The 26,806-nt window shown below is 31.7% G+C and overlaps 1 protein-coding gene across 1 annotated transcript; it reads right to left on the bottom strand.

The window, feature by feature from the left end:
• Positions 1-7: 7 nt before the first annotated feature.
• LOC132719158 (fibropellin-1-like) lies at positions 8-26,806 on the bottom strand (the record flags this gene model as incomplete). The annotated part of the gene is made up of 24 exons (XM_060702903.1): positions 26,599-26,806; positions 18,377-18,493; positions 17,520-17,633; positions 17,007-17,126; positions 15,483-15,596; positions 14,291-14,404; positions 13,694-13,813; positions 13,085-13,198; positions 12,380-12,502; positions 11,887-12,006; positions 11,015-11,128; positions 9,778-9,900; positions 9,083-9,196; positions 8,039-8,158; positions 7,343-7,456; positions 5,938-6,054; positions 4,920-5,033; positions 4,126-4,239; positions 3,134-3,247; positions 2,620-2,733; positions 2,323-2,326; positions 1,207-1,355; positions 587-700; positions 8-121 (listed from the first exon to the last, which is right to left on the bottom strand). Coding segments are annotated over exons 1-24 (2,803 nt in total), but the record flags the coding sequence as incomplete, so codon positions are not given.

The raw sequence follows: 26,806 nt of genomic DNA, 5'->3' as shown, positions 1-26,806 counted from the left end.
TACGTACCAGTGTCACAATAGGTTCCCGTATATCCTGGACTGCACGTGCAAGTGTAGGAATTTAAACCGTCATTGCATGTTGCTCCATTTTGACACGCGTTGCTTGTACAGTCATCAGTATCTATTGTTCATAAAGCAAAAAAATATATGTGCAAACATGCAAAAATATATGAGCACATCATACGAAAATATATGTGCACATCATGCGGACACATTTATGCGCAACATGCAAAAATATATGAGCACATCATGCGAAAATATATGTGCGCAACATGCGAAAATATATGAGCACAATATAAGTATTACATTCATGAGGGACTACTTTATAAATGGGACTTAGGAAAGGAAAGTGGAAGTGAGTGTTAATTCAAACTATTGCCCCAGATATGAAATAATAATTCAATTTTACTTAAAACATAAAAACGCATATAAATTATAAACCATGATAAAATAACAGAGTAGTACTCTGGTAATCTTGTCACAGAACAAGAGCATCTTTAAAGCGAATCGGAACTGTATTATTTTGCTATGTAAGTAAAAATTGTGCCTGTTTAATGAAAAAGTCACCCGAAAAAAAGGTAGTTACTTATGTCACAATGATCCCCTGTATATCCAATGACACATTCACATGTGTATGTATTTACTCCGTCAATACACGTTGCTCCATTGTGACATGGGTTCTGGCTACAGGAATCTATATCTTTAGATACGGAAAAAAAGATAAGAAAACTGTTTCATTATAAACAATTTAAGTGCATTTATTGTTAATAAAATAACGACCATAGCCATATTGGACTAGCTAAGGTCAGACAAGCGGGCATATGATGTGCACTGTTTCCAGGAACTGTCGGCTGTTCAAGTTTTCAATTTTGATGTTGAACCCCTTACATTACAAGTGAGATATTCCAAATTCATAGAATAGTAAGTGTCCACTCTAAAAATGCAGCAGTGTAAGGGCGTGACCAATGGTTAATGCATCAGACTAGTATTCTAAGAATTGCTGGTCGCTGGGTTCAAATTCCGTCAGGGGCAAGCCATTGTTGTCTTGATCAAGAAACTTCACACTCATTCCTTAGTACTGGTTGGTTCCAGGAATGGAATCGAGAGTTTTTCAATAAGCCTATAGCTTCCAACACAATTAAACTAAAATAAATTAGTGTTATGTAATAAGGTTAAAATATTATAATAAATAATCGATATGTTCACCTATTTCACATAAAGTTCCGGTGTATCCAGGTACGCATGAACACATGTAAGAATTAACTCCATCAACACATGTGGCCTCGTTCTGACATTGGTTTGGACTGCAATCGTCTATATCTATAAATATACACAAATTATCTCCATAGAAACGCCTATAGGAAACCAGAAACATGTGGAATCCGGTACTTCCTTCTCTTTGAATTTTTGCATGATTCAAAAACTAAATCCAAAAAGAAAACAATAAAATCATATGCATACTGAAAATGGAAATTATTAGGATAAAGGCCACCTTTTCAACAGCAAAAAATCATAACCATGTGATATCACATTAAGTATTCATTCAGTACATACATTAATGTTATTACCTATATATTGCTCTGTGACTCTTAATTTTTAACAACTCATACGGAGTTAGAATCTCGAGCATGAAATCTCAACGCTAAGATCTGTTGAGATTTTTATGTACGTAACTGAACAGAAAACATTATTGTCAAGACCTATTCAGTTCTATTCTGATAACCAATATTTTCCCAGTTCTTACCGAACAATAACCAATATTTTCCTAATTCATACCAAACAAACATATACTGTCTATAAACAACATTATGTTGAAAGAATATTCTTGAAAAGGGAAAATTCTTCAATAAATGATAAAATAGGTGAAGAATGCAAACATGGCGTGATTGTGTCCGTCCATTTAAAAAAATCACGGTGAGGACATCATTCAAATCTCGCGGATAATCGCCGTGAAATCTCCGAAAAAGTTTTTTTTTATTATACATGTAGAATATAAAAAATGAGACGTATGGCAAACATTTATAAAAATTAAACTTTCATTTGTTGTTTCTCACTGTGGGCATTAATTTATTAACTTGATGAGTTTTTATTCCATTATAAAACTATCGTGCTCTACGGTGACCCATTTGGACGATCGCGACACACACATAACAGGAAACAATGAAAACACGATCATACAATGGTGAAGTCGAAAATACGATGATAAAGAGTGGAAAGTACGATGGTTAAAACTCAATATAATTTTGTGTTTTCACATGTACTTTCGAGATATAGGTGTGTGTCCTCTAATGGGTCACTGTATTAAACACTTTTAACTATTACCTTGCTGAAAAAGAAAGTGATAATTATACTTTGCAACCAGTGTCACATCTGCACATTCGGCTAGGTACATGCTGATGGCTGAATAACTTTTCCCGCAAAGTTTTATAATGGACAGTTCGGTAAAATTAAAGCTTGAAAAAAAAAAGAGAAGATTTTTTTTACAGGAATTCAGTTTTCAGCCTTATAATCATAAATTGATACAGTGGAATAAATAATGTATATGCAAGTGAAACTGACCTCAACTAAATGATGTATAATAAAGAGGGTTTTATACATCACAAATATTATAAAATTTACTTGTTTCACACATTGTCCCGGTATATCCCAGTAAACACGTGCAGGTGTAGGTAAGATGTTCATCATGGCAAGTTGCTCCGTTCTGACAAGGGTTTGGACTACATTCGTCAGTGCCTACAAGTTTGAACAATTAGAAAAACAAACAAAAAACAACAACACAAATTAATTCTTTGTTTAAAAAATATACAAGACAAAGGGACTCCACTGAGGATTTTTTTATATGACGGGACTGGAAATGATTTTTCGAACTTTATGTTCCATTTCATGTAGGTTTAAATCAATTACTTCTGAGCATAATTCAGATCATTTGCTCACTTCATTCTTCAAGAATAATTATTCTAATTGTAATAAAAAGCAAAATTGAAATCTTAATGTCCTTTAAAGGCTCTTACATTTGAACATTTTTTGTTAATTGATGGCAAGATGTATAAATCATTTTAACGTTGAAGGAAAAACTCAACTTTTTTAACTAATATGATTATTTTTTTTAAAAAGATAAAACAAACAATATTACCTAGTTCACAATTTGTCCCAGTATATCCAGGGCTGCATGTGCAAGTGTATGTATTAACACCGTCATTACACGTGCCGCCGTTCTGACAGGGATTCGGGCTGCATTCATCTATTTCTGTAGGACAAAAGAACAGGGTTTTTTTATCAAACATTGCCGTACCATGTACATGTACAAACAAGCTTTGTTTATTTTTCAGCCATAGTCTATTTGTTTTAACCTTTACTTCCGTTATATTCAGGTACTATTTGCCATCCCCTTTCCGGTATATACCGGACATATAATTTGCATTGCATGCTATATAGTTGCTACATATTAGAAATTTGATTTAAGTTTAAATTAAACGTTGAATTCTGGTTTACAGATGAGTGTCTTATTCTATAGTTACGTTTTATATGGTTTCGTGTAATAAAAAAAATCAATCCTATTTCATTGCCATGCCTTTATGATCTTTGAATAATGGCCATACGTTGTTTTCATACATTTGTCAGCACATTTTAGAAAGAATTAAAATAATACTTATATTGGTAATATGATGCTGCTTATATTAATAATCTGACGCTCTTATTTCTAACATGATGCTAATAATGGTGATATGATGACCATTATGGTGACATGATTCTTATATTGCTGATATAATGCTAATGCTTTGTGATGTGATGCTAGCATTGGAGATATGATGCTTACTTTGATAAAATGATGCTCATAAATGTGACATAATGCTAATATTGGTGATATGATGTTTGTATTTGTGACATGATGCTTATAGTACTGATATGATGCTGATATTGGTGATATTATGCTCCTTTCGGCAATAACAAAGCATCACAATGCTAATGTCAGCCATATAGATTTAAATATATTTAGATATGATGCTTATACTTATTAAATAATGCTAACACCCATGAATTAAATGTTAATATTTTGGTGACATGATGTTTATATTGGTGACATGATGTTAATATTGGTGATATGACACTCATTCATTTACTCACCAGTATCACAGTTTATACCAGTATATCCTGGACATATGCAGATGTATGAATTGCCTACATTGAAACAAGCACCGTTCACACAAGGATTCTGCTGGCACGCTGAAGCTCCCGTCACTATATGTGGTACAAAAGTTTCCAAAATTAGGATTTGCATAATCTTTAATGGGTGTGTTATGTTAATTTAAACGATTAAATCACTCTTAATAAAAGCTATTCTAAATGCAAGATTCTAATGATGAAATCATATTTTTTAAACTGTTATTGTGTTTTTCATTTAAATTATCAATTATTAGTAGTACTAGAGTATTCATTATTATTTTTTTTTTAAAGTCTGCCCTTCCTTTTTGTTTATCGGTTTAATGTAAGTCCTTATTTTGATACAAAAATATTGTTAACTTTAATCATGAAACAGTAATGTTGTTTTTTTTCTATACCCTTAGTCTGCAGGAACCGAAAAGAAAAAGATAAGCGTTAATGTTAACAATGTGGTGTTAGTAGTTTTCACTTCAGATCATGCCAATTGGCCACAATGAATTAACCAGAGCACTGTTCAGCCACAGCAACATTTCTGGGAGGCTGTCAAGCATTGAATCAGTTCTAGTTACCTTCACTTTGATCATAGAGAGGATTTCATGATCAATTACAACGAAAGTGACCTGCATCGTTTGACTGTTCAAATTTCAAGGTTGGGTAAACTTTAATTGGACTGTTCCAATTTTAATGTTTGCGAAATCCATCATATAAATTCAGCAGGCAAAGGATGATAAATTAAGCAAATATGTTAAATAACTTACAGATCTGACAATTTCGTCCAGCGTATCCATACAGGCACGAGCAGGTATATGTGTAACCACGATCTGTGCATATTCCACCATTTAGACAGGGGTTTGGACTACAATCATCAATTTCTAATGGAAAGAAAAAACAAAACATATTCTCATTAAATAAAGGAATCTTCTTTTAGGTATCTACCAGGGGCGTTGTTTTTACTAAAATTATGTTTGGGTTGATTTATAGGGGGTCTGGAGGCATGAACAGACAGGATAATTTTTTTTGCTTTGGATTATCAGAATGTGTTTTGATTTTTATTTATTGCAATAAAAGTTTTTTAATTTTTTCACTTGACTAACATTTTAGACCATGGCCTACAACCCTGTCTTCAGATCACTGCTGGAACGAGCGTGGATTTATGATATTGACTTTTAGGAAGATATACGACAATCTACGTATCTAGAAGGGGTTATCTTGTATATCAAGCCTCCGGGCTCAGCAATCGTGTGTTTTAACACTACTTGTGTCTCAACCACGCTCCTCGTATGACACAAAAGCTTCTAAATTCTAAGCCAACTCGAGAATGGATGGTTCAAATAAGTTTTAATTTCTTTAAAATTTAGCTAAGATATATAGCTATATAAGAGCACTTTTGAGAAAGCAAAAGTATATTTTCATATTTGACATTCGTAAAACAATTATACCTTAATAACGAGAAAATTATCTTGTTATTAAAAGTTTTGTTGTTTTTAATACGATTTAGTAAAGTGGTCCTCACTTAAATGGAACTCAGATACTGTGAACATTCGGTTATAACAAACCATTCTTCTAGGTCTTGATTTTTCTCCCTCTTTATATAAAAGACTGTGTTCAATGCGTACTCGCTAATAGAATAAACCTGGTTATAAAACGCTATATATAAAAGTCCCAAACAAACATATATACCACTGTTATTCGAGAAAAAATATGTTCACAGAATATATATTTAATTAAGAGATATGTCTACAAAAACAGAAAATAGAGAAAATTTGAATGGCCTACCTGTGTCACAAACGGACCCTGTATATCCTGGCCTACATTCACAGTAAAATGACAAGTCAATACTGTAACAATTTCCATTCTCACAGATGTTCTGACTGCATGCACTTTGTGACAACACTGTATTGTAAAAAAAATATTGTATAGTGCTGACATGAATATTATCTTTAGAGATAGAATATTATAATATGTTTTGATTAGATAACAAACACAAGTTTTAAAATAGAAGGAAAGGTTTATATACAAACCAAAATCCATCGTCAGATATCCACGGTTGATTAACATATTACATAGCATGATGTTACGGTACGGCCATGGATATCCGTCGATGACCAACATCTTATATATCTAACATATATCACATTACCTTCTTTTGTTATTTTATTATACATTTGTTTATCGCACGTTTGCTGATTCTGAACATTTTGGCTTTGGTTGTGGTATTTCTCTTATTTTTCTTCTTTTTTTTTTTTAAATAAATGATCTTTATATAAACAATGTCAATTATTTTGCATCGATGCCTATAATTGTATTGATATGTATGTAAATTAAACACAGCTTTTTATGAATAGTTTTTAGTCGTAACTAAATATGGAAGGAAATTACTGGACGCTAACTCTGCTTTGTTACCGAAACTATTGCTTGGTACCTAGTTTATTGTTTGATGACCTGTCTATTGCTTGGTACCCTGCTTATTGTTTGGCATCCTATACATTGCTTAGTACCCTATTTACTGTTTGGTACCCAAACTATACCTTGGTACCCTGTTTATTGCCTGTTTATTTGTAATATTTCTATTAATGGTACCTTACTGATTATTTGGTACCCTAATTATTGCTTGGTTCTCTGTATATTGTTCTGTACCCTTTATTAATTGGTACCCTATCTATTGCTTGGCATACTATCTTTTTCTTAGCACCATATTTATTGCATGGTACTTTGTATATTGTTGTGTATATATACCCTTATTATTAATTAGTTCCCTATTTACTGCTTGGTACCCTATTAATTGCTTGGTATCTTATCTATTGCTATAAAAACCTTTTCTATTGCTGAGTACACCATCTATTGATTGGTACGTTATTTATTGCTTGGTACCCATTCAATTGCTAAGTAACACTATTGCTTGGTACCCTATTTATTGCTTGGTAACATATTTATTGCTTGGTACCCTATCTATTGATATAAAAGCCATTTCTATTGCTTAGTACACTGTCTATTGATTAGTATGCTATTTATTGCTTGGTACCCATTCAATTGCTAAGTAACACTAACTATTGATTGGTACCATATTTATTGCTTGGTACCCTACCTATTGCTAGATACCTTTTCTAGACTTCATACACTAATCTAGTATTTGTTACAATATCATCTATTGCTTGAGTGCATGTTACGGAACATTTCGTACCTGTTCCACAGGAAGATCCAGTGTATCCGTTACTGCATGCGCATGCGTAGGAATTAATGCCATCAATACATATTGCTCCATGTTGACACGGGTTCGGACTGCACTCGTCTATTTCTAAAGATATATGAAAAAATAAATAAGTTTTTTTTACAGAAAAAAGTCTATTGAGACAAATGGGGTTTTCAAATGTTTTGCTTATAGTAACATTAGCAAATGAAGTCACCTACTTCTTTAACATTTAGCATTGAATCTTTGGCTCAGTTTTTGTTGTTGTTTTTTATTTTGGCAATACGCCAAATGACACGATTCATATCCAACTGGAATTGTATCTAATACAATTGTATGAACATACATTTAAATTAATGTTAAAAATCATAATGGACCAGTATTAGAAATTTATGATCAATAACTTTTTAGAAATGGTGCAATTAAAATTTTGTCATTGTTTTTTTATTTTTGTACTAACTATAAAAGTTTTCTGTAGATTCTTGTGCAGTTGTTGCATACTGGGCTAAACTGCTTGACAACCGAGCTGTCTTTTGTATGTTCCAGAAATCAAATTATATTTTATTTCTTATTATAACTATTATTTAAGCACTCTAAATGTATGGCTGCTAATGAAACTAAAATATTATGATGGTTTTGTGGGATAAGTGAATCTTACACAAAAGACCCGAATAGTATTCGGAAGTTTACCTGTTTCACAGAATGTTCCGGTGTATCCCGGTACGCACACACATTGGAAAGAATTACCAATATACTGACAGTATCCACCATTTTGACAAAGTACTTGTTGGCAGGAAGTTTGAGGTATGACTGTATTGTAAAGTAATAAAACTACAGATTACTAAATTATATGTATTATACTGTTATATACTATATTAGTATTACAGCTTCGTGATGAACGGCTGAGGTAAAGTATTCAATTTACGTTATACCTTATATATTAACACTTACGTATGCTATAGTTACATATATACAGTCAAAACTGCAAACAAAGACCCTCCAAAGGTGAGACCGAACATGACCTTTATGGACAAGTGTACCTAGACATAGTCTACCTTTCTTTCCAGTTTAAGTAAAGAGACTGAAAACCTTTATAGAAAATTATCATACGTTTAGGTGAAGGAAAGTAAACAATAACAACTTAGTCTTTACAAATTTCTTAAATTTTACACAATCACTGGACTGAGAGGACGTCAGCTGAATTAACCCTGAGCACTTTGATTCAGAGTTATTTGCCCTTGCGTAAAGCAAATTTTCAGTCAAGAGCAGATATCTCAAAAACAATCTTGGTGACCTACACTTTCCCATTTTTAAAATGTTTCTGTTATATTCAAAGATCATGCAAAGTATAATACAGTTTTAATTCAGTCTGTATGTAACTACAGCACACGCCTTTATTCTAATGTTTTTTGTAAAGGATTTCCAGTTGGAACATTCCATTCAAAGTTTAAGGAATTTGATTATCAAAATTTACTAACATTTAAGAGCCTGGTCAGACTGCATTGGTGTCCACCTTAGTCTGGCTTTATACTCATGGCAAATGCTTATCACTTTTGGTTATTAATGTTATTTGTATATATTCAGCAAGATCAGGCAATTTGATGCATTCAAAAACTTAACATTTCAACAATGATTCAGTCAACTTTAAAATAAGTAAATCAATTGGAACTGAACAGCATGAAATCTAATGGCTGAAAATAAAATAACTTATCTTTAGTCTACATTTTTTTTTACCTGTTGCACAGTTGGTCCCAGTAAAGCCTGCACTACAAATGCAACTATAGGAATTTACGCCGTCAACACAAGTCGCTCCATTCTGACACTGGTTTGGAATACACTCGTTGGTTTCTTACCATAGATCAAAAAACATACTTTTAATCATATGATCAAATAGTTGTGTTGTTTTAATCATATGAAATAATAGTTATGGTGTTTTAACCATTTAAAGGAATAGTTGTGTTAAGCATATGATGGAATAGCCGTGTTGTTTTAATTATATGATGGACAAGACTTGAAGTTGTGTTGTTTCATGCACATGGTAGAATAGCTGTGTTGTTTTAGCTATATTATGAACAAGTTGTGTTGTTTTCACCACATGATGGACTAATTGTGTTGTTTTCACCACATGGTGAAATAATTATGTTGTTGTTATAATTGTATGGTGGAATAGTTGTGTTGTTTTACACACATGGTGAAATAATTGTCTCCTTTAATTTATAAAATTGATTAGTTGTGTTAAACATATGATGAAATAGTTGTGCTGAAGTAAGCATACCGTGGTAAGTTCTGTTGTTTTAAGCATATCATTGTTATGTGCATATCAGAATTAAAATTAAGACAAATTATGTTCAATAATACACTGACAAAAACATCATATAAATCACTCTTATTTATATCAGAATCACTAGTAATTTACTATATAAACATACCTATTTCACAATTTGTTCCTGTAAAACCTGGTTGACATGTACACACATACTGGAAACTACCAACATCATAGCATTGTCCACCATTCTGACATGGGCTTTGACTGCAGACACTTTGGGCTATAACTGTATTGCAAAATAATAAAACCAGGTTAAGGTTGTCTTACTGTAATGCTTTGCCACCAAATTCTAACTTTGGCCAATATCATAATAATTCAGCCATTTCCGGAACGTTATTTTTCAGTATGCAATATTTTTTCTTAACCGTTATTAACCAGAACTTAGTACATAGCGTTAAAGGGTGAGTGACTGGAAATAATCTAATGCCCAAGATTTTGAAAATATAATGTTCCGGAAATAATTGATTTGCTACGAAATTGGCTAATATTTTCATTTTTTGGCGGGACAGCATTACAGTTAGACTACCATAAAACAGCAAAATATATTCAGAATGAAGGCAATTCAACTAAACTTGTAAGGGAAAAAAAATTGAGTTGTGCCACCCTCACACTTCTGGATGAAACAGACTAATGGACCATATAATTATACATTGAGCTGTTGTAATTGTACAGCAAAACTGTCAAATTACATCATTTTTTCTAAAATTCAAATTCATTTTTATTTATTTTATATTATATTTTTTTCATAAGAAAAAATATAATTAACCGTAAGTAAGAAATAAGGGTACTGACTTTTTTAAAAATCATATTTACAGGGCTCATCCTGGGGGGAAACTTTAGGGAAAAGTGACTTCCTCGCGAAAAATAGGGAGAAGGGAAACAGCCCAATGTGTATGCATTAACATGCATGGCTATACATCCTTAACTATAATATAAACACAAACTATTTATCAGCTATTTATAAGCTTTCTCTACATATTTGTTTATATATTTTTCATGTAGATTTATTGATAATAATGTGTAAGAAAAAATTTTATGAATAAATTAATTTCATAATTTTACTTTCCTCACTTTTAATAGAAGATAAAGTTTCAAACAAAATCTGCCTGTACAGAAAATTCTTATATAACCTTGCATGTTGTAATGTCATATTTATGTGCATATAGTAAATTTTACAGGTGAAGCAAATATGTTTGACCACACTCTTTATGCAATGCTGTACTGTTACAATTCAGTACAAATCGTAAAAACCCATCATTATAGTTTAAATCAGTTTTAATTTAATTCATATTCATATACCTGCAACTTTGAAAGAAGCCGGAAGGACATGACTGACTTACCTGTCTCACAAAAAGTACCAGTATAACCAGTTACGCAGACGCAGGTGTATGAGTTGAAACCATCAACACATGCGGCTCCGTTCTGACAATTGTTAGAATCACACTCATTGACATCTGCATGTTGATAGATGACATAATAATAAGATTAAATAAAACTTCAATACAATAAGTACATGTACATACAAATGTAATTTAAGAAATAATAGATCCCAAACAGTGATTTTATCGCTCAATAAAATCACTGTTTAGAGTTCGGAATAGAGGAATTATAACACGAGGGCGTCAAATTTAACTATTGGAGATTATCTGAATTGCAGTGATTTGATTGGCTACGCTCAAATCATGTTGCAAAGAAAATGTGGACCACTGTGTAGGAGCTTTGATGAATGCAGTGTTAAGTGCCATTTTGAAAATGGGAAGCACTCACTTTGAATAAAGGATGTGCACATTCGTAAATTACAGACAAGGTTATAAGTGATAATTTAACAGTTACTCTCATGAATGTAAAGAAATAAAAGTTGAATACTTTGACCTACTATTTCAGGTAATATATAATAACATAATCCAGAAAATTTCACGAAATATATTAATTCTGTACAGAGAAATCACTTTCATTTTATCTATCTTATCTACTCCTTTCCAAAAAGACGAGTCTTTTTCTCACAAGAATGGTGGACTTTTTTTTTTGACGTTCAAACAAAAACGTGTTCGGTCAAATGTAAAGGAGCTCGGCATAAGTCATTCCTCACTGTTTTTTTATTGGACATTAAATGAACCATCTTCAAAGCAATAAAAAAATACCAGCCTCGCTTTCAATCCATCTTATAAATACATTGATGTTATAAATTCTGAAAAACAAATTCAAATATTACCTAGCTCACAATTATAGCCGCCATAACCTGGGTTACATAAACATGTGTAGAAGTTACCAACGTCATAACACATCCCTCCGTTTTGGCAAGGCCCTGACTGACAGGAACTTGTTGGTAGAACTTATGAAAACGACACAATTAACAATTATTAGTCACTTGGCAAATTAAATGATAATACCTTCTACTATACATTATAACTCAGCTTTATATTTGTAATAAATAAATATGTGTAATATACGAACGAATTAAACCACTGTTTTTTTCATGCATATTATTTGCATTTGCGCATTTAAAGTTACCCCAAAATTTCTAAGCATTTTAAAGAGGTTTCATTTCTTATGCATGTTATATTGTTTTTATCAACACAAGTATTGGGAAGTAGTAGTAGTAGTGGTAGTGTGGTCGTCATCATAATAATAATAATAATGATAATAATAATAATAATAATAATAATAATCATAATAATGAAATAATAATAATCAAAACGATGAACCTGTTTCACATAAAGTTCCTGTGTATCCGGGTCTACAGGAGCAAATAAATGAAGTGAGGTTCACGTCATAACAATGTCCACCATTTTGACACGGGCTTTGACTGCAGGCACTTTGTGGTAGCACTGTTTAGTAAAATCAAGCAATAAAAGTTTAATATTTGCAGAATGACAATGAAGTCAGTTAATGTTATCAAAAGCAATATACTGAACAACAATCATATTCAATTTTTGTTTTGAACAAATATAGGTGGGTCCGTGGCCGTGTGGTTTAAGGTCGTTGATTCCAAACCCCTAGCATCTCATCGCTGTGGCTGTAGATTTGAGTCGCGCCAGCGTCTTTGGGTTCTTTCATGTGAGAAAGCTATCCAGCTCACTTACGGAATGCCCTTGGTTTTACTCAGGCACTCGTTTGTGCTTGAAATTATGCACAAAGGGACACCTGAGGTCTTCCTCCTCCAGTAAAGCTAGAATCTCGCCATGAGACCTATACTGTATTGGCGCCACATAAAACCAACCAAAAAAGGAACTACATAAAAATATTGCTTTTTTGTTGTTGTTGCTTTACAGGTACATGACAAAGGGCATGTTTGTGTAGAAGTATTTGTTTGCTTCAAAATTTAGAGGTTTTTACAGAGAAATTCAACACTTGAATTCTTAATTACCGAGAATATTTCTATACAAAATTTTTTGTTATAATTATTCTACCTGTTCCACAGTTGGTTCCAGTAAATCCTTGACTGCATGTGCAGCTGTAGGAATTTACACCATCAATACATGTTGCTCCATTTTGACACGGGTTTGGATTGCACTCGTCGGTTTCTTATCATGTAAAAAATATAGGCATGTTCATGTTGAAACTATTAATGAAAACATTGTGTATTTCATGGCATTAACAGATAGAGCAATTGATTAAAGATCAAAGGTCACCAAAATGACAATGAAATAAGTTTTATCCATAAACATAAGAATTCAGTCAATTTATACACATTTTGTCTCAGTTCTTAGAAAGCTATATCAATATCTACAGAATAAAAAACAAATCTGAATAAAAAATGAAAACGTTGTAGTTACTCAAGCAAGTGTATGTTTCTTGTTACTAAGCACTTATTTTAATTACTGCGTCTTTAACTATTTCTCGTTTAATGATATTGAAACTAATAGTTTAAAAACAGAAGTCAATTTTGACCAAGAGCAATAAAGCGTTTTGATTACCTTGAGCTTCCCACATTATAACCGAATACAGAACGTGACGATGTTGGCCGAATGTGTTAGAGTTATTTATAGATTGTATAAGTTTATGTAAAATTTGATTACCTTGTTCACAATAGTTGCCAGTGTATCCCAGTAAACAAATGCAGACGAACGAATTCCCGATACCGTGACAGTACCCACCATTATGACATGGATTCTGTTGACAGACATGTTGTCCTAGCACTAAGTATATTGAAATATAATGAAAATAAGAAAGTCATAAGTGTTTGAAATCAGTACTAAATATACATGACAAGTACAAGCCAATAGGGATGCAGAAACCAACAATCAGTCCAGCTTTATGTAACACCAAGCCAATTTGACAACTTCTCAGCTCTCATATACAGAAATACTTCGGGTACTGAAGCTTCTTTGCAAATTACTTTTTTTTTCAGGCAAGGGAGATGGGGAGATAGTGCCCGGGTGGTCATTGGCAAATTATTTCACACCAGCAACTTAATTTACAAAAGGAATCATTTTGTAAAGCAAATCATTCTTATCACAACTGTGATCAGTTACATGAATATAGTATTACAGATCTATCTACAAAGTTAAAAGTATATTTGCTGTAACTTATATAAGATCTATATAGTTACAATCAGTATCCCTGGCAAATTTTGTGGGGTTAACAAAGAAAATGTGTAGAATAAGGAATATTACCTATTCCACAGTTGGGTCCAGTGTAACCTGGTCTACACAAGCATGTGTAAGAATTCATACCGTCAACACAAGTTCCTCCATTCTTACACGGGTTTGGACTGCACTCATCAGTTTCTTATCATAAATTAATAACAGCAAATGTTAAAGTGACAGTTTGCTCATTTTTTCATAGTCAATTTCAGTTGAATTGATATATTTAAAAAGATTGACTATTATAATGGTGATTGACCAATAGTTGATCTTGGAAAATGTTTATGATAAAATATATAAAAAATATAAAAAGTCTGCCACACCCTTTTATAAATTGAAGGTTACAGGTACCTATATCAAGCGGATATCTACAGAAATTTCCTTAGGCCACATTAAATAATTATCGTTCATGTGAAGTAAATTGTAAAATTAAAAGGAATTATGGCAAAATGTAAACTTATTTTGACTTTTACCCATTCACTCACTATAAACCATTTGATGAACTTAATGTCACTTTAACAACACCTTTATGGTACATAGCACTTGTACAATAAAGGTATGTATTATATCGCATGATTTATTTTTTATATATTTATTTCTATATTTTACAATTGTTTACTTCTGCTTGATTTGACTCATAAGAAATGTCCATTCAAATCAATAACTGCTGTTTCTCTATATAGAATTAATGTTATTACATCATTAACATTGATTTGCAATGCAAATTACCACTTAATGTTGATAAGTAAAAAAATATAGCTTTCAATATAAATAAAACTTAATTATATAGTGAATTAGGAATTTTTTATATACTTATAAGTCAAATATTGAGAAATATTAATGAAATAAATTGCGTATTTTCATTTTCCGTTTTTACACTGTATTTTTTTTTCAATGCAGTGAAACATATTTTCCGTATTTTCACTGGTGTCTTGCAGGACTACTTTCTTCTTAATTCAGCCAATACACAAAATTAAGAAAGTGCATGTATATTATAATCAGAAAATTCAAGTTTTTCAGTATATATGTAGGACTTCAATTTATTTTCATCTTGTGATATGAAAATTATCATATTTTAATCATGGTTACTGCAACTTGTGAAATATTTATTTTCATACCACTCGCTGAAAATTAATCGTGTATTTATAGAAAAAAACTTGAATATCCTCTATATATTTTTGGTACATTTGCCATTAATAATATACATGTAGATTCATATTACCTTTCTCGCAGTAAATACCAGTATATCCGGTCGGGCAAATGCACGTGTAAGTGTTGACGCCATCAACACACATGGCTCCATTCTTACAACTGTTAGAATCACACTCGTCAATATCTGCATGTTCAAAATATAATGGATAAAAATCAAATAGATATCTTAATAACGACCATTGGGTTCATTTTATTTCATTTACTTCTTTATATACCTTTTCGCTTTTTAAGCAATTATATTTCTTATTGGCAAAGAATAACTTTCATATGTATAAAAGCAATAAATATAAATGTGATTGGTTCTTTCATTTTTATCTAATATATTTCACATGTAACTTACACACTTATATCTATATACAACTAAATGCTTATCTATTTCACAATCATATCCTGTAAAACGTTTATCTAAATTGACAACTAAATGCTTACCTATTTCACAATCATATCCTGTGAAACGTTTATCTAAATGGACAACTTAATGCTCACCTATTTCACAATCATATCTTGTTAAACGTTTATCTAAATTGACAACTAAATGCTTTCCTATTTCACAATCATATTCTGCAAAGCTTTTATCTAAATGTACAACTAAATGCTTCCTATTTCACAATCATATTCTGCAAAGCTTTTATCTAAATGGACAACTAAATGCTTCCTATTTCACAATCATATCTTGTTAAACGTTTATCTAAATGGACAACTAAATGCTTCCTATTTCACAATCATATCTTGTTAAACGTTTATCTAAATGTACAACTAAATGCTTCCTATTTCACAATCATATTCTGCAAAGCTTTTATCTAAATGTACAACTAAATGCTTCCTATTTCACAATCATATTCTGCAAAGCTTTTATCTAAATGGACAACTAAATGCTTCCTATTTCACAATCATATCTTGTTAAACGTTTATCTAAATGGACAACTAAATGCTTCCTATTTCACAATCATATCTTGTTAAACGTTTATCTAAATGGACAACTAAATGCTTTCCTATTTCACAATCATATCCTGTGAAGCGTTTATCTAAATAGACAACTAAATGCTTTCCTATTTCACAATCATATCCTGTGAAGCGTTTATCTAAATAGACAACTAAATACTTTCCTATTTCACAATCATATCCTGTGAAGCGTTTATCTAAATAGACAACTAAATGCTTTCCTATTTCACAATCATATCCTTTAAAACGTTTATCTAAATTGACAACTAAATGCTTACCTATTTCACAATCATATCCTGTGAAACGTTTATCTAAATTGACAACTAAATGCTTTCCTATTTCACAATCATATCCTGTGAAGCGTTTATCTAAATAGACAACTTAATGCTTCCTATTTCACAATCATATTCTGCAAAGCTTTTATCTAAATTGACAACCTTGTGAAACGTTTATCTAAATGGACAACCAAATGCTTACCTATTTCACAAATCATACCTTGTGAAACATTTATTTAAATGGACAATTTAATGCTTACCTATTTCACAATTACATCTTGTGAGACGTTTATCTAAATGTACAACTAAATGCTTACCTATTTCACAATCATATCCTGTAAAGCCAGTGTTACATGAACACATGTACGAATCATCAATGTCATAACACTGCCCTCCGTTCTTACATGGGAAAAATCGACAGGAACTCATTGATAAAACTGTATTATTTAATGAAATTACATGTATTAATTTTAACAAACTATTTTAGAAGACCTATATTACATTTCAGCTGTTCTCTAAACCGCCTTACGAATAGGGGTACGTTTCAGCTTTCAGATCTTTGTGTATATAAACATCATACTGAAACATTTTTCGCGGAAACAACATTTTAGACTAGTTGGCAAGATTGAATATTTGCAAATTAATACATCAGTTCTCTTAAATTAAATGTATATTATAGATTTATACTTAGCGAACTACTTCAGAAAAAAATCTTCAGTTCGCGAAATAAACAAAACTTAATATCTCGCTAAAATTTCTGATTTTACTGTTATCTATATTATTATGAACATTTTACGACAGCGTAAATTATGCATAAATGAAGAATTTACCTCTCCCACAATTCTTTCCAGTGTAGCCCGGACTACACAGGCAGTAGTAGTCGTTGACGTCATCAACACATACGGCGCCGTTCTTACAAGGGTTTGACATGCACTCGTCCAATTCTTATATGGGAAAGATAAAAAAGTTTAATCAAATTTTGTTTAAAAAGAAAAAAAAGGAATTGAGAAAAAATAATCAGGACATAATAATTCACAAGTTAAGCTAATTTTTAAAGTGTGGGTTTAATCTTTAAGGCTCTATGTTTTGAAATCTCAAAATAGATAACACTTTCATGCAAACTATGTATTTGCAATGAAAGGGATTGTGACCACATTTTATTACCTGCTAAGTAAATATATGTAATATCGGATCATGTATCACACACGTGCCAACAACATATATATAAATATTTTATGGTTTGTTGTTACGTCTGATGCTTTATACTTTCAATGTAATCATTTATATTATTGTATGGCAGACCTTCCATTATAGACCAATTCACATTAAATATATTAAGATAATCTCTTCTAGTTCACACCAGCGCTTTCCAATGTCTTACTTTTTTCACCATTTCTTTAGACAAAATGGCTCAGCAGTAATTCCTTTTTCATTAGTAATATAAATATAAAATATTTAAAGCTGCTTTATTAATTAATTAGTGAGAATAATAATTCCGTCACTTTAGTGCAGCAATGGGTAAACCCCTTATATGATGTTAACCCGTTACTGCACTGAGGTTGCAAATTACTGATTGTTGATAATTACTAGTATGCTACAGTGTTCCCTTTTTACGAGTGTGTGTAAGAATGCATTCATTTTGAGATGATTGTTATAATTATATTTTTAGAAGATAGCTGGTACATACCCGTCTCACATCTGGCTCCAGTATACCCGGGAGAACAAGAACATCTGAACTTATCCTTGAAACGACCGCTACAACTACCCCAGTGTCGACATGGGTTTGGGTTACATGAACTGATGACTGAAAATAAGTGAATAATCTAGACTCTATAGCAATTTGTCATTAGTTTTCGCGAGTTTTGATATAAACTGTTTTTGTTCTCTTTCTCTCCATTTTTGGTAAATTTATTTTCTAATGAAGGTAAGACCAGTGTCTCTCAAAATAAAATCTATTTGAAAGACACTGGTAAGACTGATACTTCAAAAAATAATAATAAATTGGTTAAATCACATTATCTGTATCATTGATGAAGTTTTTCTAAATAACAATCCCATAAATTTGGAAGCATGCATGTATATAAGTAATCCATTTCACGCGGCATTATTATTATTATGGCTTTATACAGTTTAAAATGAAACTAGAAATGTGTCCATAGGACACGGATGCCCCCACACGCCACTGTTCTGTCAATCTTTTGCCTCTAGGTCAAATATTTTTTGGACTACATGTGCCACAAGTTGAAAACTAAAAATCAACAAAGGGCCATAATTCTGTTAAATTTGGTCGCAGCATAATTCCTTCCTTTACTACCATCTACACATTAAGGTTACTAATCCCTGTAAGTTTAAGCAAAATCTGCCATCCGGTTTAAGAGGAGTTACGTTCACAAAATTTCTACATAGTATATAATGAAAAAAACAACAAAGGACCATAATTTTGTTAAATTTGGATTGCAGCAAAAAAATTCCTTCCTTTTACTGCCATCTACACATTAAGGTTGTTCATCCTGGAAGTTTTAAGCAAAATCTGCCATCCGGTTTAAGAGGAGTTGCGTTCACAAAATTTCTACATAGTATTATAGTGAAAAAATCAACAAAGGGCCATAATTCTGTTAAATTTGGTCGCAGCAAAAATTCCTTCCTTTACTAACCATCTACACATTAAGGTTGTTCATCCCTGTAAGTTTAAGCAAAATCTGCCATCCCGTTTAAGAGGAGTTGCGTTCACAAAATTTTCTACATAGTATCTAGTGAAAAAATCAAACAAAGGGCCATAATTCTGTTAAATTTGGTCGCAGCGAAAAATTCCTTCCTTTACTACCATCTACACATTAAGGTTGTTCATCCCTTTGTAAGTTTAAGCAAAAATCTGCCATCCGGTTTAAGAGGAGTTGCGTTCAAAAAAAGATTTCGGGGACGTACGGACGGACGGAACGGACGTACCAAAATTTGATGTTTATGAGGCAAATTCAGCTCATAAACACCACCTGGACCAACGTCCATAAGCAAATAAGGCTTCATAAAAACAAAAAAATAGCTCTTTAATTTTGAATTTTATGAGTTTTTGCTTTCTTTATTTTAAGGTAGCTCGCTACTTTTCCGACCGAAATTTGACAATATCTCAGATCTTGATTATTTCTGGTTATACAGACATGTAGATATGTAAGCTTTACTTCTGCAGCATTATTTTATAAAAAACAGCGTTACTATGACATCAAAGCGCCCTCCTTGGTGGGTGGCGATGAAATTGCGTCTTTTTTTATCAATAAACCGGTTTCTGTTATTATCATTTTTCCCGGGATTTCCTTCATTTTAAATTTTAATAATGTTCAGTAAATGTTTGGTCTTTGTTACGATGTCTTTCTTGAACCATTTGGCTTTAATACTCTGCGATTCTACGTTATTTTCCCACTCACGTTCTTGACGTCCATATTTGATGCCAAATATCGCGCCGAAATCCCGCAATAAAGATTGTGAAATAATAAAAAATCAACACGGTAAAATTTTGCTATAATTTTTTTTTTAAAACATGTTAGTGGAAGTCATTTAAAAGAAAATTTTATTTATGCAATAAAAAATTATGGGGTCAACGCGTAAGATATTTTGCCTATTTACTTATTTTGAAATAATAAAATAAAGGGGTGAGTAAAACGTAATGATTTTTAGGGTTGCACGTTTTCAAATTTTTTTTTTCTCAAGGGAAATTTTCGATAAAAAAATACTGACAGGAATAAAAAATGTGTGAAAAACCATCAAAAACAATATTTATTTAGATAAGTTCCGTAAACATGTTTCTTTTTAAAAGTCCTGTCAGATGCCTGCCATTTCGATGAATATCTTTGATTAATATATACATGTACAACAAATCAGGGTATGACTGTCTGCAAAAATAGTTGGTATCAATCTCTAAAAAAACTGCAACGAATGGATATAAATACCTCGAGGACTGAAAGACAATCAGAATATTGAAAGATATAATTAAAAGGCCACCTAAGTGGAAATAATACAAACATAAATTTTGCAAAGAATGTCAGAAAAAAAAAGAATGAAAAGGCTGGTGCAGTCGCAATGTCATCATGTTTATGTGTATCTCGGTACAACATAAACTTTCATGTTATCATATGTAACGATTTTTTGAATTGTATATATCAGTTATTTAGGAACAGAGGACATTAGATAACATCTATGTCTGGTTGGTAGGAAATATTATCAAATTTACGTTTCAAAAATATATGATCAACTTGGAAGTAGCAACGATTTTGTACGTAAGTCATGATTTTCACTGGGTAGTCTTAATTATATTATAAAAATTTTAGCAGACATTTATACAAAAAATTTTCTACACGTACATAAAAGTTTATTTTATTAACAGGCATCAGTTATTCTATTTTCTCTCGGATCTAAAATACCCTGCACTAAGCGTGAGACTCAGATTTTAAAGCAGGAATCACGCTCTCATGCTATTGGCTTTTAAATTTTCTTCAGGTATTTCACATAATTATAGATATTTCTTTATTTTAACTTTAAACTAGCTGAACTCGCGGTATGCGGTTTACTAGCACATTTTTTGAGGCGACCTGAAGCCGCGATTCAATTTCTTTCGAATTTAGAGCGCGAAAGATCCCCGTTTGATTTATTTGTTAATGTTTCAGGCAAGAAGCGGAGAAATTTTGCAATTATTCAAATTTTACGTTTTCCCTTTATTGAATGCTGAATTATGTAGGTTTTCTCAATTTTGTGTGATTTATGGGTTTGGGAGAAGCTCGTTTTTTGTCTGCCACATAATTGCATGTAATTTGCAGTGTATGTAGAGCCTATGAAAATAATGAAAACTATGCTTTTAAATGTTTATATCTTCTTAATTTTTTTTAATATTGGGTTTTTAACGCCCGCTTTCAAACAGTATTTCAATTAAAGCGGGGGGAATTTTTAAAACGAAACCAGTTGTTTCTCACAGTATCAACTTTGTCTCTTTTGAAAATGAATGACAGCAGTCCGAGGTGGATCTTTGAAACATTTTCATACACAGTAAACAATTTTAAAAGTACAATTACGCAATTCGTGTCTCGAATCCATGCCTTCCGAATTCAGCGTTTAAGACCACTTTACCGATTACAACGTAGCAACAGAAGAATATTCAAAGTAGAAAAAAAATCTGATTATGATTTCCATTAATAGGGGTGAAGTCCATTTATATTGCTAACATCATAAACACGTGTTGTTGGTGTGTGTTTTGAGGTTGATTTTTTTTCTTGAACTCTTTTGAGAAATAAATAATAATACCTTTGAGGGCCGCTATGTTATACTGTACAGTGATGAAAAAACGGTAATGAATCCGAGTTTGAGTAATGGTTATATTGGGTGTTTCACATTCGAGTCTGCAGTTGCGAATTATGCTTATATATATTTGTTTTTATTCAGGTATGATTTTGCTTTCCAAAATTAGTTTATAGTTTGTCACATAAGTGCTCATTTTCTAATTATCATGACATTTTGATTAGATTATAATTATATAATCTATGTATTGCACAGACTTAAAAATGGTAGCCAAAAATTAAAATAAAATAAAGGGTTTTGTTTCTTGTACAGTTTGTTTTTTAAATATTCTTAAAGGGCTCCACTGAGGTTGAAAAGCCAAACACATAACATTTGAATTTCTTACATAAATGAGCTGGGCACTTTAAACAGAAATATATGCAAAGATTGTTGCGAAATATACTCTGAAATAAATTGAAAATCGTATTTTTTATGCTTTTGTTAGCCCGATTTGGATGAAAAGTGTTTTAAACGCTTTTCATTTTTAATAATTATTCTGGAAAAACGAAGCGCGCGAATGCTCTGAAATTTTGCACAAAGATTCGTTGGTCTAAACCTACATCAATTTATCTGGAAAAAAAAATATTTTCAGTTCCATCATGTCAAAAAAAAACCTCAGTGGAGTCCCTTTAACATATTTGAATATTATTTCTGAATTTTATTTATCACTTATTTCGGCACATTTGTATGCATATCTATTTGAATTGTATTTTTTCGATTGTTTTTGACATGGAGGTTCGTCTTGCCTCTATGTGATTTTTATAAAGTGTTTTAAAGGCTGAATGTAACGTAAAAATAATATTCTACGGGTATAAGCTAAGCGACCTAATATTCTTACTTCACTCATACAGCAATATGTGAATCTTATTTTTTGCGCTGAAACTAGTTAATTCATATGACAATATAACCAATTTAACAACATCACATTATAAAATTAGAATTAAAAGATGTATGAGACTGTGTCCTGCAAATTAGAAAAGTATTTAAAAAAGGGATTGTCGGAAATTAAACATTGTAAATGTGCTCATCTAGCGCATGCTTTCAATGAGAAAATAATCAACAATTTAAAAAATATACATTTCATTAAGTCCCTGTGTTGTTTATACTAACTATCGTAATGTTTGACGTTTATTTGGTATTTTATTCTTTGAACTCCAACAACTATTAACGTCACCAAAATCGTAACGTTTCACTCATTCTTTATTTTATTTATAAAACAGTAATAGAAAAATATCTTACGCGTTGACCCTATATTTTTATTGCATAAATGTTTTCCTTCACTATCTCACTACACGCTCTGAAAATTATAGCAAATTCACCGTGTTGAATTTTTTTTATTACACAATCTTTAATGCAATATCGCGCGATATTTGCATCAAATATGGACATCAGAACGTAGAGAAAAAATGACGTAAAATCGCAGATTATTAAGTAAATGTTAAAGAAAGACATCATTACAAAGACATACATTTACTGATCATTATGATATTAAAATGAAGGAAATCGGATGAGAATTGATAAGAACAGACCGGTTTATTGATAAAAAAGACGCAATTTCACCACCACCGATAGAGGGCGCTTTGACGTCATAGTAATGCTGTTTATTTATAAAATAATACTGCTGAAGTAAAGCTCACATATCTATATGTTTGCATACCAAAAATCATCAAGATCTGAGATGTTGTCATATTTCGGTCGGAAAGTAGCGAGCTACCTTAACTACGGAATAAAGCTCATCAAATGTTTGCTCGGACGGACTGACAGACGGACAAGTGCAACGCTATATGCTCCCACATTGTGGGGGCATAAAAACTAAATGATAATGAATTAAATCTCGCACAATTTTTAATGTTAATTTTTATAATCATACAATGGTTTATATTAATTTAGAAACATTCTTACATTCTAAGCATTTTCCTGGATCACACCCACAGTCAGTCTCCGGGTCAAAAATACACAAATGACCCCTTGGACACTAATGAGAAAAACAGAAATCTTAATTTAAAGTTAAAGTTAGCATATTACAGTAATAAAATGCAAAATTAAATGCTACACTCATGGAAGAGTATTTAAGAACAGGTAAAAGTGAAAATAACTTTATATATTGCCATTATTGTGTTTAATTGTATAATCTTAATCAACAATCCGCACGGACGCATGGACATTTCTAATAATATTTTCAATCAAAATAAACCAATTACTAGTGTTTAATGAAACTGTTTAAATTGTTAAACAAATGACATGGAAATCTATTTACAGATAAGAAAAAGTTTACCTCTGATTAGATAAGGAAAAGTTTACCTTGGAATAGATAAAAGATAAGGAAAAGTTTACCTCGGAATAGATAAAAGATAAGGAAAAGTTTACCTCAGAAAAGATAAAAGATAGTGAAAAGTTTACCTCGGAATCAGAATAACAATCTTTATTTCGACCTTTGAACCCTTTTCAGATTTTTGACTCAGGGGTTTGTAACAAAACCCCTTGCCCCTTTAAAAAAACAAACCTTTAAAAAAACAGGGCCAAAAATTTTTTAAAAACAGCATGCTTTCCCGATTCATTGCCCCAAATTTTTTATGGATAATTTTTTTAAAAAAATGATTTAAAGTAAAATATTGCGAGGTGAACAAAGAAAAGTAATTTACACATCTTAGTTAATAGTACATTTTTCTTGGGTTTAATTTTCTTGAAATATTTTTGCTCATCTGGAGGCATGCAGCTTTAAAATATACAGAAAATCAGTAAATTGAGGGGGGTGGGGGGTAAATAGACAATTATGTCAGCCTTGAAAATTGTACAGACTCAATCCTTTATTTATTGTAATTTGACATTTATAAAATTTAAATTGGCTTAAAATTGACGTTTTACATTTTATATTGGGTTAAAATCGCCATTTACATTTTAAATTGGCTTAAAATCGCCGTATACATTTTAAATTGTCTTAAAACCGTTGTTTTACAGTTTAATTAAAGGGCCATATTTATTTATTAAATGTGTGATATTAAATTGGCTTAAAAATCACCTTATTATGTTATATCACATTGATAACGGGAAACATCATGTGGTACAGGAACGTTACATAATTATATAAACGTGTGTAAAATCAAGGAAAAATAATCTTACCTTGAACACAAGAAAACCCATCTCTGCTGAAGTGTTCTGTGTGAAGATATGTTTCAGTAAAAAACTAGACTGGTTTGTGTTACCTAACACGTCGGCATGACAAATAATTCAACAAATGTTGCCAACTATAAAATGGTCTCACAAAATTACGGAATTGCCAATTTCCTCGACCCAATGGCTATTATCACTGTATAATATAAGTAATATAATTAAAATTTGCATAACTGACGAAGAAAATTGAATAAACAAATTATTTTGACCTTATCAATAGAAACAGATGTTTGAAAATTGAGGTGTTTGATTCGGACAAGTCAACAAAACAATATATCTTAAAAAATGATAGACTAGGTAAAACCGGCCCGGTAAAACCCGAGTTTATATATTTTGTGTTGTGTCAAAGTAAGTTTTGCATTATTTTTGCATTTAAGTCCGATTATTAGAAACAAGGCCTTTAAAACATTTGCTTACATTATTTTCGAAGTTTAAGTATAGATTTCTTTGACCCTTAGTCAGTAGGAAATGAATGAAAATTTGGTAGCTTTAAAACTTCAACTCATCCAAACCCCGTTGGTCAACCTCCATTTTTATCAACTGTATAAAGATAATTATTATTCCAGATAAAGTGATGCCCCTTTAACATAATTATGACAAAATTTGATGGGTTTCCTGAACCCATACTCTCTATTTTCTTCAAAAATGAAAGATATCTGAAACAACTAAAGACAAACAATTTTTCAGATATGATTTTCTCTGCTTTTGTTTTTGTTATTTAAAAACTATGGCTCATTCTTACCTCTTCTATTAGCTGGAAATTTCTAGATATTGACCATTCATATCCGATTTTGGCTTAACGTCAGCAATAGCCATAGTATTCCCATTGGAAACACTTACACTATACCATTGAACACACGGTCAGACCCTTTGTATGGTCAGCAAGAAATAAAGAAATTACTTGTCACATTTGCCTCAATACTTGTAGGTGATAGCAAACTTTTGCTAAGAAATTGACCAGTGACCATTTGCTAAGATTTGACTGTATTATTATTTATGGCTAGCCAGTTCACTAAGAACCGGATTTTGTTTTCCGGAACACATGCACGGAGCACCTTTAAGTTTCCCGGCTCATCTTGCTTTCTGGGTCTCTTTATGTAGATGTCAATCTGCGAAGACTTTTTTTTAAACCAATTTGCAGTCAGGTGATAGATCTCACGAGATTATATAGAAAAAGCTCAAAGAACTGATGCGTTTTTTTGTTAAAGTTTGGAAAAGTGGTAAATTTTGTAGTTGACTAAGTATATCAGCAGATTTCTTTTAATAAAACTGAGGGAACATAACAAGTCCAAATAATTGTCATCCAGAACATCGTTTGAATTTTCATAGACATAAAAGAAGAAAAATTTTATAAATCTCTATCAATACTGAGTGTCGAGTGATTTAAAGGTCATTGACTTTTAACCAATTGCCTCTCACCTCTGTGGCTTAAAATTCCGTAAGGCACTTTGGAAACATTCATGCGGGAATCTATCCACGCAACGTCGAAGGAGAGGTCTTCCTCTGCCAGTAAAGCAACAATCAACAGAAGAAAGGCGCATTTCTTAGTGTTAACAAAATTTACATTGAGCATAAGATAACGATTGGAAATTGGAGATAGGAGGTTGGCAACCCAGTGCAGGACCAT

Source organism: Ruditapes philippinarum, unplaced genomic scaffold, assembly GCF_026571515.1.
Source record: "Ruditapes philippinarum isolate M1 unplaced genomic scaffold, ASM2657151v2 ctg5082_1_1_1_1, whole genome shotgun sequence".
NCBI lineage: Eukaryota > Metazoa > Mollusca > Bivalvia > Venerida > Veneridae > Ruditapes > Ruditapes philippinarum.
Note: the sequence above shows the minus strand (reverse complement) of the source record. Positions and strands in the feature narration are given on the sequence as shown.